The sequence below is a fragment of the Vanessa tameamea genome, chromosome 17, assembly GCF_037043105.1.
Source record: "Vanessa tameamea isolate UH-Manoa-2023 chromosome 17, ilVanTame1 primary haplotype, whole genome shotgun sequence".
NCBI lineage: Eukaryota > Metazoa > Arthropoda > Insecta > Lepidoptera > Nymphalidae > Vanessa > Vanessa tameamea.
Window position 1 is genome coordinate 9,184,986 of NC_087325.1, and position 16,962 is coordinate 9,201,947.

The window sequence follows — 16,962 nt, forward strand, 5'->3', positions numbered from 1 at the left end:
TCATAGTTTTGAATTTGAATTAAGATTTCCCGGCATATTTATTGGTAGTTTGTGCCCGCAATTTTGCCAGCATGTGATGGAAGGCGGAAGCTTTTAGGTACCGTATATCCTTTTCTAGTAGTAAGGCAAATGTAAGATGCGATCGAATTGCTTGATCGCTGCTTCATACATGTAACCTACATCTACAACTTTATCGACGGTCGTTATTATGCAACTTGCAAAAGCATTTAATTGCATTTAAAACGACGTAATTTTCGCCAGCCACCTGCAATCCTATATCAGGAACTAATAAGGTTAACCCTTGACAAATACAGCTAAGAGGACAGCAGCATATACATAAATAGGTTTTAGGGATATTACAATATATTTAAATAAACAAGGAAAGAAGAGTGGCCTGTAGTAAGATAATGATTATGATTTTTTTATTCTCGAAAGACTCACCTGTTTGACATTTCTTTTTTGTAGTAATAACAATCATGTATGAAAACCTTTTATAAAAAAATCATAAACAACATAAATATTGGCATCAAGCATCCAGCTAAAGAATATAAGCTGCTACTGTGGTTAAACTAACTCCCTCTTCCTTCAAACCAGGACACAACAATGTAATATACAATACAAAATTGCATTTTCAGCTTATTTGATTTTTAAAGTTTTGTTTATTGCCTTTATACGTCGCAGAGCAGGGTTAATTTATCATCCAAATTGTTGACGTTCACAGCTTTGGAAATTTACCAGTTGAATATGAAACGATCGCAAAATTTTCTTATCATTCTGTTTATTAAAATGTTTACTTATTAGTTCAAAATAATACAGACAATATTATTTATAATTATATGTATTCAAATTTAGTTCACGAATAAAATACATTCTTCAAAAAAGGTCAATACTTTCTAAGATACCTACAATACAATTCTATAGAAAGAACTGTTTGTACATATTTAAAAGAAAAAAATTTAACAATCACTTGTGTCATAGGCGTCCTTGAGTATACCATTTAACCTCGTATCGTATCGGTATTTATAAACTAATTTGTTGCGAGTCAAACGTTTACAAAGTATGAATTATACTGGGAATTTTAAATACTTATTATCTTATGAACCTCGTCAGCCAAATTTGTAGCACAAAACTTTTTCGTTTTATGCAAAATTTTACAAATATTAGGTTCAGACACAAATTTACACACAAATATGTCTTTATTTTCATCATCATCTTCAAGTTTTTGCATTGCTTCTTTCACATGTTCAATGTATGGGGCCGCTCCAACTTCTGGTTGTAGTTGAAAAAAAGAAGGTAAACAAATATGAAGTACTTTCCAAATATCGGATTGACTCACAACATAAGCCAAATTTGGGTCTTTTTGTAGTTCAACTTTTTCTTCTTCTATTATCTCTTCTTTTTCTGATAGTTTTTCCTCGATTACTTCTACGTCCTCTTCACACGGTTTACAAATATACGTCATTTTTACATCTATGGTAGATTCTGCTATTTTACTCCGACTTGTGAGACTCTTCTGAACCTTCGGTATTCGAGCGCTTTGAGTACTTTCAATTTTTTTAGCCCTTGTACCGCCTTTGCCCTTTTTTCCTTTTTTATCAGATTCAGGCAAGACAGGCTCTGTATATTCTAACTCTATTATTGAAGTACCTTCACATGTATTGATTACATTGGTTATCAACTTATCTAGAAACTGGCCTGTGCATTTATATGCACAAACTAGGCATTCGTCTTTATACTTTTTATCTCTTATTAACTTAGATACAATTTCTTTGCATTCTACAAGTTTAAAACAGATATTCTTACCAATAGCCATCGATAACGCCATTACAAAACCTTCAATAGGATCGACATTTTTGCAGACTGCTAGCAAGAAAGCCGAATAATTCATTACATTATCAGCAGTCTCAAACAATTCAAAAAGAAAATGTTTTATTAAATTTTTCCGAATTAAATCATGCTTATCTTCTGAGTTATAATCCTTTTCAAACCAAAGTTGCTCTTCAATAAAGGTATTTCTTTCAATTAATTCTGAGGACTCAAGATCGTTGCAGCGGAAATGCTTACGATGCAATAACAGTTCATCCACCGTAGGGAATGGTAAATTCAGGCAAAAAATTAGAAAATCCCTCCAATCAATATACGTTGCCTCTCCAAACAATGAGAATACTAACTTCGGTATAAGGTCAGGGTCTATTCGTTTCCAAACTTCTGGAAACATAGGACCATCACAAATCTCTCTACCAAAGAAAATAAAATCTTGTAGTAAGTAAATAAATGCTTGCTGCAATATTAAACCAGTTGGAGCCACGATTTTGAATTGTGAACGTAATCTAGCTAAGTGACAAATTTTGAATTGCATATCGGCTACAAATTCTTTCGTAACTGCAGTATCCACTTCTGTTTTTGATGCGGAAAATTGCAAAAGATTAGCGTCTATAATAAACATATCCTCTTCTAGTGCAAGACTTTCGGGGATTCTTTTACCACCTTCAACAGCCAATTGTAAATATTTACATAAGCGGTCCACTGATTTTATCTCATTAAGATAATAGTTATTTATATCATTCTGAATGTCTGTAAAAGTCTTGCATATGTTATCGTTAAATAATTTGATGTCCTTATAGCACTTGTACTGCAACGCCAATAGGCGTAAACTAACTCTGAACATTTCACCATTTATTCCCATAATCCATTCTTCTATACATTTAAGAGCATTATTCTTGTATATTTCTTCTTCGTTCAATGATTCAACCGAATTATTATCTTCCTTTTTCTTCGTTGTTGGTACTATTTTGGCTAATTCACTATATTCTCGACTTATTATCGATCTGTAGGAATCATTCGTCTCTTTTACACTCTTTAAAGCAAATTTTACATTACTCTCTATTATAAAATGAAAAGGATTATTACTGAAATCTATCTCTATATTTTTTAATTGCATTTCTTGAAAACAAGTTTTAAGTTGTCTATACAATTTATCTTCGCCGCCCTTCTTACTTCCGGATGTTTCATCTGTTTCTTTGAATATTTTGTTTAGTTCTTTTGAGGTTATTCGATCATTAGATGGGGAACGCTTTATCATAGCAAAGTAAAAGTCGTGCAAAGTTTGATAAGTTAACATAGCTCTGAAATAAAAAACAATACCAAATAAAGGCAAAAACAAATTTACTTCAAACCGTAACTACCATAACGCTTACCTATTCAGTTCAGTCTGCATACAAGAAATGTATGTATTAACCATCGTCGTCATCTCTTCTAATGCCCAATTTTCACAAATAAGCATATGCCTTTGTTGTTCTGCAAAAAGCTTTCTTTCGTCACATATTTTATATAATCTTTGTTGTAATTCTTTTACTTTACAATGCCATTCGTTTTTAGAGAAATGTATGTCACGCCAGTCATTTTCAAAGTTATTATATTCCTGTTGAAAACTACTAACTAAATCTTGTTTTTGAGATGGCAGAGTTATTATTTGTTCCATTTTGTCTTTAAGGAATCTCGTATATGGTACAAGACAATTCATTTGCAATCTCTTTGCAAAGAATAAGTGTTTCATATCGTGTATATACGTTTTTTCTATTTCTTCCCAACAAGTAGCTAATGCGATACCAATAACTTCAGGTATTGGTAGTTCTCCATAGATCCAGTCTTCTTCCCCTGCTAATAGCTTTACATCTTCGATACTTATGGGTGTATATGTTTTACTCTCATTTTCTTCTTCATCAACACTTTCTAATATCACTTCATCGTGTATATCTTCTATAGAATCAGGAGCCTTTACTATATTTAAATCATTCAAAGAGGATAATTTACTTAATTTTGAATTACGTCGCAATTTTTCTTTAGATTTCCCATTAGAAACTTCAGGTTTGACTATTTTCGATTTCATTCGCTTTTCATCAGAAGATGGAAAGTCGAGAATACTTAATACATTTTCTCCAAATAATTTATCGTTTGATTTTAAGGGCATTGAGAAGTCACCAATTATATATTTACAAATCAAACCGAGTTGTTCTTTTTCAATTACTTCGTAATACATACTGTAATTGATTCCTAATACGGCGTAAAATCTATCTATTAGTTCAGAATTTTCTTCATCTAAATTCCATATAACAAACTCTTGAAGAATATCTTCTGTTTCTTTCAGTTTAATGTAGCAAGAAAAATAACTTGTAAACGGTTTATCTAATAACTTTTTATGAGGATCATTTACAAGCTCGGAAATTCTCACTTGCAAATAGGGATCTTTTTTCTTAATTCTGTGTTTAATAATACTTTCTTCAAGATAAATATCGTCTTGATCATCTAGTTCGATTTCATCAGGCGGTGCCCTGCCCGAACACGTTTCTTCCAAAATTTGTGCTTGATAATATGAATTGGGATAGTTTATGATAACAAAACCATTGATATTATCTTGGTCCTTTAGATACTCAACTAGTATTGCACATATTAAATGATCAGTTAAAATATTACCAGAATTTAAGCATTCATAAGCATATCTACCTAATTCTGCGGAAGATGACAAACTTATATCTTCTTCAGGTATAGCTTTTGGTGTTTGTGTTTGCTTAGTATTAGCAATTAATGGTCCAGAAATTAATAACAAATTTGCTTCGCTAATTTTTGTAACTATCTCATCTTCAGATTTCAATAACTTAATAAATTCTTTTGTATCTTCTTCTTGTGCTGATGCAATAAATTTATCAAATGATAGCTCGATGTCCGTACACCCAATCAATTCAGTTTTGAACTTTCTAAGACAGAAATTGATGGCAGTCTCGAGGCGTACGACATGTATTTTCTGAGCGTTTAACAATGTTTGCATCGCGATTGTTATTGAGTTATCCGGTAAATTGCGTACTATAGCTTTTGCTGAATAATTTGGTAACGTGGCTGGTAATCGTTGCGGTGGCAGTGGGTACTTAATTTCGAGAAGTGAGTATACTACGTGTCCTAAAATACGTGATCCTAAATATTCATACTTTCTATCTTCTGATTCGGGATCAAAGTTAGGTATTAACAAATCTAATGACCATGGATATAAATAATTATGATAATCTTTAAACTCGCTCTTATTTAGCACTTCCTGTCTATCTAATTCTAGATGTAAAATTTCTTCATAATCAGGTGTCTGATTTTCATCTGTTGTTGGTTCTTTTAAAATATTTTCCATTGACTCCAGATAATCAAAGATAGGTTGTTGTTTATAATACAATGCCTTCCACTCAGTAATAAAATGGTTTGGTATATCGCCCTCTAATAGCCTTTTGTAATAAGCATATTTAGTAGCGTAGTCAATTATTGATAGAATTGTCTCATAACAAATATCGTAATAGTGCTGCCTTTTTCTTTTCATTTTTTCAGCATATAATTTTTTGTGCAAAGTATTCTGCCTTTGTTTTTCAAAGTCTATTTCAACTAGACCTGAGTTAATGTCTTCTTTTAAATTATCAAGAAATTGATTAAATTGCTGAGTCCTTTGTTCAGCAAATTCTTCTTCACCAGCGATTCTATTTTGTACTAAATTCCGGGCCTGTTGTTTAGTTTCCATTATTTGTGTACACATCTGTTTTTCAAACTGAGACAATTTCATAACTTTTTTGGCGAGCTCGATATCTAATTTTGCTTCCTCTTCAGCGACAGACATATCCCATAATGATCCACTTATAACATTACTTATCTGTTTTTGAAATTCTTCAGAATCTGTTTTTTCATGTATTCTACTGTGTAGATTATCCAAATAATTTTTAGTCCACTCTGAATCAACGATGGATTTTTTTCTTTCTTTGGCTGCTTCATCCAAATTACACAACTCTTCGTAAGTATAATCGTGAAATTTACACGGATACCTTATTGAAAATATATCCATGTCTTTCTTATCTTTATTGGTTATTTTTTTCGTCGTTGTTTCTGGATATTTCAATGGAGTTTGAGACTCTTCTATTCTTTTTAAAGTTTTTAAATATTTGTGACGTAAATAATCGTAAGTTTCTTGGATCTGTTTTGATTTTTCTCTTTGCCACTCAATGAATTGATTTTCATCTAATAAAGGCTTTGCTAGATGATCGACAAATCGGTCCTCTTCTTCTTTTAGCTTTTTAACAGTAAACCGATGTTCAATTTTTTCTACTAAGTTCGAGCACATTTTTCTCTCCCTTTTAATAAAATTGGTTCGATCTCTTTTATCTAAACAAAGAAAAAGTTTATAAAATAACCGAAGTATTGAAGAACCTTGTCCTGCCATTACGTTAGCCAAATCTGTATCACTTAAATTGATTTCCAGTTCAAGCAACCACTGTGTTAAAAGCTTCCAATTATTTTTTATATCTTCATTTATATTACTTGGTTTTATAAGATAATGCTTTTCTTCATTTATAACATTATAACTGCGTAAGACACATGAAATAATATGACCATTTTTCATTTTATCTCCGAAATCTTTAGCTTCCCATGTAATAGAATGCTGCAAGGTATGGGAAAGCCATTCCTTTAAAATTTCTGCCATTTTCTCGTAACGTTACAAGAATTAATGAAAGCTGGAATAAAAAAAATATCTTTATTCCGATTTTGACATTTCTCTTATCTTTCTTCACCTTTGTCTCGAATTATATTTCTTAATATGTTATTGATATTGAGTTGTGACCAGTGACAAAATCAACTTTATTTTTTTCATATTTTTGTAGCCGACCTATACTAATTAAATCATATCACTTTGATTTCTGGTAACAATTAAAACCATAAAGATTTACGTATATTGTATATTTTTATGGCAAGCCACACAAAATGTCATAGCATATTATGACTTTTTTGTGATGTTTATTTTCGCACGGTTTTTGCATATTTCATAAATTTCATTCAAATCTATTCATGATGAAATGCAACGAATTTGAAAAAAGTGTATGTAACTTTCCGACATCTTGAGTAGAAAGTTCGTATCTCCATCTTTTATTTGGAAACATATTACGTTGTTTACAGAAACCTCGCCATCACATGAATCTGGATAATTTGGATAAAGCATTACACGATTTGGGAATGTTGAGTGCAATAACTGAAGCGCGACGTGATTATTTACGAGAATCTAAAACTAATCTGGGCGTAATGAGGCTGAACACGCGGTACGTTTCCAACGTCACAGTGGGGTATTGTATGAAAAGAAGCACAAATAAAAACAGACTGTGCCCTTACGTGCTGCCCGTAAGGCATAGGACTAAGAGTGAAAACTCGGATGCCATCAGTTCTGAGGCTAACGATAGCAACTGTGACTTTAAATATAACTTATTAGAGCCATCAACCAGTACCTGCATTAGAGAAAACTTCGACGTCAAGAGCCCTGCCAAGCGATGTCAATCACTCGAGAACCTCAATCTTAATTTAGAATCCCCACCAAAGGCAGAAACTTCGCCTGATATGGATTGTGTGTCGACCAGAATTCAGAAATTACAAGTTGACGAATGACAATCAAATTAACAACATCAACCTGTGTAAACGTACCCATGAATAATAATTGTGCATTGAAACTGTGTAGTTAATATCAGATTTGAGTGATCGATGAACTCAGAATGTATTTTTCTGTGTATGAATATGTATGATAGAATGAAGGAACTTAGAAGATACTGATTATAAATGTTCCTAGGACTTAATTTAAATTAATTTTGCATGTTTCTCCTGCCTGTTATATACTAATAGATATTTGTTAGTTAAAATCATAAGCATTATTGCTCAACAGATATAGAAACCATTGGATATAATAATTATTTAATATCATTGTTTAGTTTTCATGGTTTTGTTATCTCTTTGGTGCATATTAGTATCTTCATACATTTCATTTAGAAATAGAAAATCAGGTCAATGTGTGTTAAACAATTCTATGAATACAACAAAATTTTAAAATATTAATTGTATTGTATGCATCTAACATTAATATTCATTAAATTGTCTGAAAGTGTAGAATTGATGGTTACCTTTAGTGTAGAGTGCTTGTTGAGAACAATTTTAATTTTGTTTTCTCTAAATCACAGATGTATAATTTACTGGCTTCCAACGTGTGTGTTTGTATTTATTTATATTATGTTTTAAAGTAGTTTAATAAAAAAGTAATTGTGATTAGTTAAACAACAAAGGTTGTTTTAATAAGTTTTTACTAGAGATCTCATAACATCACAGCTTAGTGGTGAATATTTTGAATTTAGTGTGTTAATTCTTGAAACAAAATAAAACAATTATTTATCACTCTGTTTCGCTTTTGTGACTTAGGAATGGCTAATACATGTTTGTTAACATATTTTGTTATTTTTTTTCTTATTTAATAAACAATATTTGAAATAAATATTGCCTTGAAATATTTAGTTGTTTTATTTTATTTGAATGAACCCTAGTTACCTTTATTACCTACCTTACTTTTATTATTGACATTAGCAAATAATCTTATAACAGAATTAATTAAAAGATATGTGCAATCACAAGTAAATTCAAAGTATCAATAATGACTTTCATTAGCTTATTTATATGTACATATTATAAATCAAAGTCGATTCCTGCCGTCGGCCTTCGTGACTCAAGAGGAAGGTTTCATACCCATATTTCGTTATTTATATGTATAACATGCATATTGTAGTAGAGAAAATTTCTACTTCTCTATGCGTAAAATAAATAATGTAATTATGTCTATAGACCCTTAGTATCCGTTCGCGCATAACATAAAATTGTCTCATTGAAGAAAGCGCATATACCGACGAATTAAATATTTACGGTCGACGGCTTATTAATCATGTTAGTCGAAGTAAGATATCGATATATGATTAACACTTACAAGCATAAACATGAATTCGAATGTTAATATGTATGATATCTTGATAATGAGGTCTATAAAAATTATATAGACCATAATAAAAACTTAAATCGGTTCGTTCAATATGGCCACCGGACCCTGCCTCCTGTCCCGCGTTCAATCATTTGTTGCAAGACGAAGCTGCAATAATTATGGTCTTGGTGATGGTTTCTGAAATGGTGTATAGCCGTAAAATCTGAGCCGCTGAGAATTATAAATATCATAAAAACTATCTATTTGTATGCAGTTCTAGTGTCTCATTTTCAATCTAACTTTTAAATTTACCATCAAATTAAAAATAACTTAAATTATTGTTTTAAAGCTCTACCATCGGTTCGGAATAAATATCTCAAACCTGCGAAGTCGGCAAAAGAAGACCGGCGAAAAAATCTCAGCGGGTTCTTTACAAACAAACTTTATGATTATATAATAATTACTTATTTTAACGGTTTCTGTGGCAGACGGAGTAGAAGAATTGTGTTATAATAATGTATTAAAATGTGTTGGCGCCAAAATATAACCTTAATCGTTACGACCGTCACTAGTCGATATAGTGTCGGTTAGTATATGTATGGTAAAAAAAATCCTTGTCGTGTGGTGTTTTCATCAAGACAACGTGCACCGGATTATTAGTTATGTATAAAATAAACAATTTGCGGGTTTATACAGATATTCTTTATTCACAAGACTGTAGGATCAACACTTATGGATAAGTAACAAAAAAACTCTTTTTTTAAATAATTATTGCATTTGAGTATTGCTGATTTACAGCGCCTTCACTTTGAGTTGCTTCATTTTCGGGGCTTTACGTTTTTGTTGACGCTTCTGCTCCTTTAGCTCCCAACGCCGCTGCTTCTCGGGATCATCTTCCTGTAATACCACATACATACTAATAAATGTGATACATGTAATGAACCTATTTGAAATAAAATTATTTAGTATGATTTTTCATTATTTATTTATCAGTTTCAGAACTGAAACTGCAATAAACATGTCAAGGAATCTTCTTTGCATAAACTTTAAAAATAATTCCAACAATGGCTTCTTTAAAGACATTACTTATAATAATAATTATTATTAAGACCAATAGGATCAGATAGAACCTGCTACTCTCGAAGATCTATTTATTGACATATACATGTGGCATGTCTATGTCACTTTGCAAATAAAAGTTCTCTCTCCAAAAAAGGTTAGGAATTCTCATATCAAAACATTGACTAAGGCCGGATTTAGTTCTCGGCGGTGTTGTCAGATTGAGGTCCCATCGGATCACGAGTAAGGCAAGCGTAGCGTGGGGGGGGGGGCGAGCACCGACCGCCAGTATGCGCTCCTTCTCCTGCTTGCGCTTCTCCTCGCGTCGCTGCGCAGCCTGCTCCTGGCGCGCCGCGTGCGCCCCGCGCACCCACGCCTCCGTCGCCTTCACGCGCCGCTTCTCGCATTTCGAAAGGGCCTGGTGTGCGGACGATTGACATTGTTAGTAGTTTCTCTTATATTATATAAGTTAATGAACATTTTTTTTTAAATGATTGTAGCAATGCTCCGTTATAAGGAATTACTAATATTCTTATTTAACCCTCGAATTAAGCCTAAAGCTTGTGTTAGGAGTGGAGACGATAGCCCAAGAGGTCAGAATCGATCCTTCAACTTTTTCATTTCTAGGCCGCCCTTAAACCATTACGTTTTTAACGCTTTTGTATTAATAAAAATCAAATTTTGATTTATTGACCCTGTAGAGTTAAAATTAAAATTACTTCACAAAACCTATAATATAATTAATTTACAAGTTTGTTCTGTTTTTAATAAGCTTTAAATATATTTTTTAGAATAAAAAATCAAGTCTTAATTCAAAAATGACATACCTCTTTGCTTAAACGAAGCCGCTTGATTTTATCCAGCAAATAGAACACCAACAGCAGCAGGGGCCGAACTTCGTCCCCACCGCCGTCGGGGCCCAGCGCGAGACTGACTAGCATCACCCGTTCCGTTTCTGGTGGTTTTGTGGCTACGGTTTCTCTGACAAATAATTTTAGTGTTTATGACATCTAGAGGCCAAAAGAGAAACTATTTACAGTTATCAGTATGATGACGCCGTAGTAAGAGTTGTAACTTATAAATAAATTCAAAAGTACAAGAGCCGGGATGGCCCGATGAGTGCCATGAGTGATGAGTACGTGCATCTTAACTGATGATTGTGGGTTCAAACCCAGACAAGTACCACTTTTTTCATGTGCTCTATTTTAGTTTATAATTCATCTCGTGTTCAGTGGTGAAGGAAAACATGATGACGAATCTGCTGGACCATTGGAGTAGCGTGGTAAAATAAGCTTCAAAACATATCCTCGAAAGGGAGAGGAGGTCGTAACCAAGCGGCGGGGACATTAAGTATACTTCACAGGAGTACAAAAGTCTCGAAGTGGTTGTAAAAAAGTGACTCACTCCATCTGCTTGGGCCCGCAGTAGCGGTCGGACACGTGTATGAAGTGCACGTGCGCGTGGTAGCGCTGCAGCGCCGCCGTGACGCGCGCGTCCAGCACGCCGGCCGTGGCCTCCGCGCACTCCGACAGCACGCCCAGCGCCGCCGGCAGCCCGTGCTTGTCGCCCGCGCGCCGCTCGGGGCAGAACATGCTCTGCGGGCGGTCGCGGCGGTTACGTTCCTATCTCACGACTCTCATTCCTCTTATTTTCGAATAAAAATATATTAAACGGAAACGGAATATCAAAGCGTTATACATGTCCCGGCTTAATGCTGGAATTGATTTCGTATTTTCTAAAATACCAGCTGGTATAACAGCTCGCTTCACTGGGCATAAAATAAACTTGAAAAAACGGCGGAAGGATCGACGGAATTAAAAAAATAATCATCATCTTATACGGATACATTCAGTAGTTTTTCAGGTGATCGCAAAAAATAACAAAAATCATTATTTACAAAAAAAAGAAAAGTTAAACTGTTTACCAAGTCCTGCATCTCCTTAGCGAGGCGCGTGGCGATCTTCTTCTGCGCGATGCAAAGAACGAACGGATCGCAATCGTCTTTACCGAGTTCCACACGGATAAGTAGCGTGTCCGGAGTTGGTCTAACTACACCCAGTAATACGTGGACTAAGTCTTGACGCTGAAAAGATAAACATCATAAATACATTGCCTTTTAATTTCAATAATACTAATCGCCGCCCGCGTATTCGCTCAAGTTTTAGGGGTTAGTTGGTCTTAGGCAAAAAAAGTAGTCAATGTCCTTCCTTGGATTTCAACTTTGCTACCAAATTTCATCAAATTAGTTCAGTGAACATTTTTTATTTTTTTTTATCTTATAGGGGGCAAAAGAGCAGGAGCCTCACCTAATGGAAAGTGATTACCACCGCCCATGGACATCTGCAACACCAGGGGTGTTGCAGGTGCGTTGCCGGTCTTTTAGGAAGGAGTACGCTCTTTTTTTGAAGGTTCCCAAGTCGTATCGGTTCGGAAAAACCGCCGGCGAAAGCTGGTTCCACTTGCGCCTTGTATAGTCTTAGGCGATGGGCTGACGTGAAATACTGTCTTGCCTTGCTTTTTTGATGCCAATTTGGCTTTGCCTTCCAATTGACCGCGGAACTGAACGAAGCTCGAAATATCAACGCCAAGTATTCCGATACTAGCTGCGGCGGCTATCGGAATGTTCTCAAATCGTGGGGATACGACGAATGGTGTTTTTTGGCGGTTAACGCGCAAACTTGCGTCTTTTTGGGGTTGAAATGGACTAGGTTTAGCCGGCCCCAGTTCGAGACTTTGTTTAACGAAGACTCGTTATAATATTAGTATAGATTTGTAATTTTAAATACTAAAGGTAAACTTGTAACCTCAAGGAGATTTGAATTTAATTGTATTATAATATTAACTTGGTGATAGGGCATTGTGCAAGTCCCTCTGGATCCAACCACACATCGGATATTATACTACCAAACAGTAGTACTTAGTATTGTTGTGATCCGCTTTGAAGGGTAAGGGAGCCAGTGTAACTACAGGTACAAGGGAAATAACATCTTAGTTCCTAAGGTTGGTAGCGTATTGGCGATGTAATGAATGGTTAATATTTTTTATACTGCCATTGGCAGTGGCACTTACGATCAGGTGGCCCATTTACCTGTCCGCCTACCTATATATTTAAAAAAAACAAAGAAATATTACTAACTAATATAACTAAATATAGCGTTATGATTCAAAATATTTGCAACAGTTAGATTTTTTAATCGGAGTCGTCAGCGGCCAGGAACTCGCCTTGATCAGTTTGAGTGTGAGCAGCATCCCCTCGCAGCACTGGCGGCCGCTGCACCACATGGTGAAGCAGTGCTCCGCCTCGCGCCGCCAGCCGCGCTCGTCCGCCGACACCACGTCCAGCCCCGACTCGCCTGCGGGACATACCCTCCTTTATCATTGCTCGACTTAGAGCAGACCTGTCCAGCTGGATAACACCATTGATCCCAGGTAGAGAGGTAGTAATACTAAGTGAATTATTTTATAAATACATATTCTATTTTTTTCAAAGATTACTTAAGTAACTACTTTTTAAATTTAAAATCCATGTTATAATGAGTTCAGTATGATTTCTAAAATAAATTAATTTTAAATGCCATACTATATATTTTAATAAAGTGAATTATTAATTCGCATTTATATTAAAAAAAAAAACATATTAAAATGTACCCAAAATAATCATAATCTCACCAACTAAAGTAAAGTTCTCATCCAATAGTGGTTTATGTAACTTGAGGAAATTAGTCGCTATGGCGGTGTTCTTGGCGCGTCCGATGACGTACGCGAGCGCGTACGCTGCGAGCAAACAGCAGAGGATGCCTTCCAGCCAGTACGCGTCCCATCTGGGCCGTATCATGATTGGCACCTGTAGATTAAAATACAATTAACATTTTTAGCTTCATAACAAATTTGCTTAAATTTGGTATGACCAAGATTAATCTCCTTTTTTATGCCTAATCAAGTATTACAAGGGATGTTATGGAGCTGTAGTTTTATAATTTTGTTTTTGCATTGTGATATACTTAGTATGTAATAGAGTAGCTAATTGTATTATAGCTATTAGTACTTTTTCTTATTATACTTAATACTAAATAACATCTTACAAGTAAAGTCAAATTAATATGTTGTAATTTTTTCTCTTTCAATTTATAAATAATGTAATATCCCTATCAGAAATAATTCGAAACAATCGGATAATCCGAAATAATTTTAGTATCCTTAACCATATGTGGAACCGGTAAAATATTATTCATATATCCGTATCCATATCCAGATCCAAAATTACATATCCATAACATCCCTGATGACGACCATCCCCCAAAACGCGATAACTAGTATTACACAAAGTATTCAAACTACCTGAGAGATAGTAATTTTTGGTTGTTCAGCAGTACGGGGCATCGTGTCCTGGTACCCCTCAAACTCTTCAGGATCTTGAAAATGTTCAAATTCATTATCTTCATCCTGGGAAATACACATTGATTTTAGATACTAATAGATTATAAATACTTTATTTATAATGTCTGTCAAAAGCTAATTTGATAGACATTATAAAAAAGTGTATCTTAAACTCTATCACTTGTTAATAAAACCATTTTTAGCATTGGTTACAACATAAAAGTATTAAAATATACTAATGGTTAGATGATTTAATTAAAAATATGATGAGGACTATCAGACTCAATCACCCAAAACTATAGTCTTAACATTTTGTTTATAGTATTCATTGACATTACATATACTCAATTCAAACCTTGGACTGCAAGGACTGTTTCTTTATAATCTAAAATTTAATCAGCTATAGAGCAAAGATTTTTTTCTAATAATATCTGTGAGTGGATAAGCAAATGGGGCAACTTAAAGTAAGTGGTCACCACTGCCAAAACAAATAGGCGCTGTCAGAAATATTAACCATTTCTTAGATAGCCAATGCACCACCAACCAAGTTAACTAACACAAAGCCCTACCAACAAGTAAAACAAAAATCAATATACCCATTTATATCTACCTCAACAACTATATCATCGGCATCAATGTTTATTTCAAACTGTTCTTTATTTACATTCAATTTTGCCTTTAACACTGGCACTTCTTCTTCAATGAAATCTGAAACCGAAAAATAAATTATCAGATTTTAATTTGAATGAATAAGCAAAGAGGTTGGATATGTTTTAATATACCAATCAATAGTATAGAATAAAAATATAAATAGTCTGCAATGAAAGTTATTTATAAAAGATGCATGTATTGTTCACTTAAGACGAGCAGTTGCTTTCACTTGAGCTGCATCTTTATATGTCGAATAGACAAAGTACAATTACACTGTTCTTGTAAATTCATTAATGATATAAATATATAACTGAAAAAGTGACTACACCAATAAACATAAAACATATACTAGAAGGTAGAGGTACTTTACAATACTATGCTATGTATGAGACTCTCTGACTCGAGTATAGTATTAGGCTTATTAGAAAGTCCCAACCTTAAACATGCTATGTATAATACTATGGTATGAAGAAACTTTTTAATTTATAAGTAGCTACATTCATCTGTGTCTCGTAATTTATATAATAATTGTGTTTTATTCAGTTGATCTCTTACCATTGCTTGGAGTATCCTCATCAGCCTCAAACTGTTCAAACTCAGCAAAATCATCATCCTCTAGTGAAGTGTCCTCGTAAGCTTGGGACACATAAACACTGCACAATAGCAGTGCTATGGAGAGGATTACTATACGCATTTTCAACCTAGAAGAAAATAACACATTATTACCACCATAAATTAATGAAAGAAATAATATCTACTTATTTAATTAACTTAATCCTTAAACACGAGCATTATTACGAAAACAATATTTGAATTTTCAGAATTGCCATAAGATTTGTGTAACAATTGTTAAATGATTTGAAGATTTTATTGTTAATAGCTCTCTGCACTCTGTGTTCCAACTTTGTTGTAAAAATTCATACAAAATTAACCTTTTAATTTTATAGTGAGCATCTACACATTAACTACAGTCACGAAAGGAGTAATGTATGTTAAATCAGTAAGACATATTTCACTTATATAGTTTTTTAAAATAACAATAAACATTGGCTATTGTATTCATTAAATCTTTAAGACATGTATGTATCCACTTATACTGATTTTCCTACAAATTATTCATTCATACCTACATTTTTTCTCTATTGACTAAAATAATCTTACTAGATCATTTTTATCTTATAACAAGGTTGTGGTAAAACAATTGATCAGATAAGGTCTTTACAAGAAGAAATGTCTTTGTAATTTGATTATATATAAATTATGATGTGTTACTACGAGATATAATTGTTAATAAAAAGTTGAAAAAAATATTTAGCTATAAAAAAAAACATGTTATAGTATGTGATATTAATATGTGGAAATATCAAGGATACTGAGCTATTTTAAGAATATAATAAGACAAAGCCACAAGGTGAAATGATTTTACACATAAAACTCATTATATATATAAGGTTTCTTCACCAAGTTAACGGCTTCACTGAACTTTACTTAACTGACCTATTTATAATAATATCACTAATCAAAACGTCAAAATCTTTGTATATTTTATTGGGAGTGAAAAAAAATATCCATTTAAAACACCAAACTTAGAACGTCTTAGTCATATATTATTTGATATGTTATAAAATATGAACAAAACCACGAAATTGTACTTCAATGACATTTACATTTTACGTATAATTTTATATCACATTTAAAACATTTGAATAATACATTTTTACCTGTAGGACGATACAATAATCTAAATATTAAATAAAAACATTTATTTTAAGTTACTTATTCTTAATAATTTGTTCTAAACTAAATAGCTATTTCATTACTTAGCACAAAAAATATTCTGATTTTTCTCGATTTCATTAATCAAAACTTTGTCATGTTATTTGATTGGTTGAAATTGAAGTAGATTAGTTTTTCAACCAATCGTAAAAGAGAGCTAATGAAGGTTTATTGCAGTTTTGTCGTAAACGTAACGTAAGACACATAATTATTGACATTGACACTATTTTCTGTCGTCACATGACAATTTTTACAAGTGTTGCAAGTAGTGTTTATATGGTTCGTCCAAGTAAGGTTGA

General features: G+C 33.3%; 3 protein-coding genes across 3 annotated transcripts; 1 reads left to right on the forward strand and 2 right to left on the reverse strand.

The window, feature by feature from the left end:
- Nucleotides 1–1,040: 1,040 nt before the first annotated feature.
- LOC113400448 (sperm flagellar protein 2-like) lies at nt 1,041–6,544 on the reverse strand. The gene is made up of 2 exons (XM_026640004.2): nt 3,198–6,544; nt 1,041–3,125 (listed from the first exon to the last, which is right to left on the reverse strand). The coding sequence occupies exons 1-2, from the start codon at nt 6,503–6,505 to the stop codon at nt 1,079–1,081; spliced, it is 5,355 nt and encodes a 1,784-aa protein (XP_026495789.2). The 5' UTR covers nt 6,506–6,544; the 3' UTR covers nt 1,041–1,078.
- Nucleotides 6,545–6,735: 191 nt separating this feature from the next.
- LOC113400607 (uncharacterized) lies at nt 6,736–8,341 on the forward strand. The gene is made up of 2 exons (XM_026640249.2): nt 6,736–6,897; nt 6,976–8,341. The coding sequence occupies exons 1-2, from the start codon at nt 6,868–6,870 to the stop codon at nt 7,453–7,455; spliced, it is 510 nt and encodes a 169-aa protein (XP_026496034.1). The 5' UTR covers nt 6,736–6,867; the 3' UTR covers nt 7,456–8,341.
- Nucleotides 8,342–9,489: 1,148 nt separating this feature from the next.
- LOC113400604 (PAT complex subunit CCDC47) lies at nt 9,490–16,837 on the reverse strand. The gene is made up of 11 exons (XM_026640247.2): nt 16,609–16,837; nt 15,443–15,588; nt 14,847–14,944; nt 14,198–14,302; nt 13,529–13,703; nt 13,082–13,212; nt 11,784–11,942; nt 11,264–11,454; nt 10,687–10,840; nt 10,143–10,277; nt 9,490–9,697 (listed from the first exon to the last, which is right to left on the reverse strand). The coding sequence occupies exons 2-11, from the start codon at nt 15,579–15,581 to the stop codon at nt 9,593–9,595; spliced, it is 1,392 nt and encodes a 463-aa protein (XP_026496032.1). The 5' UTR covers nt 15,582–15,588; nt 16,609–16,837; the 3' UTR covers nt 9,490–9,592.
- Nucleotides 16,838–16,962: the final 125 nt, after the last annotated feature.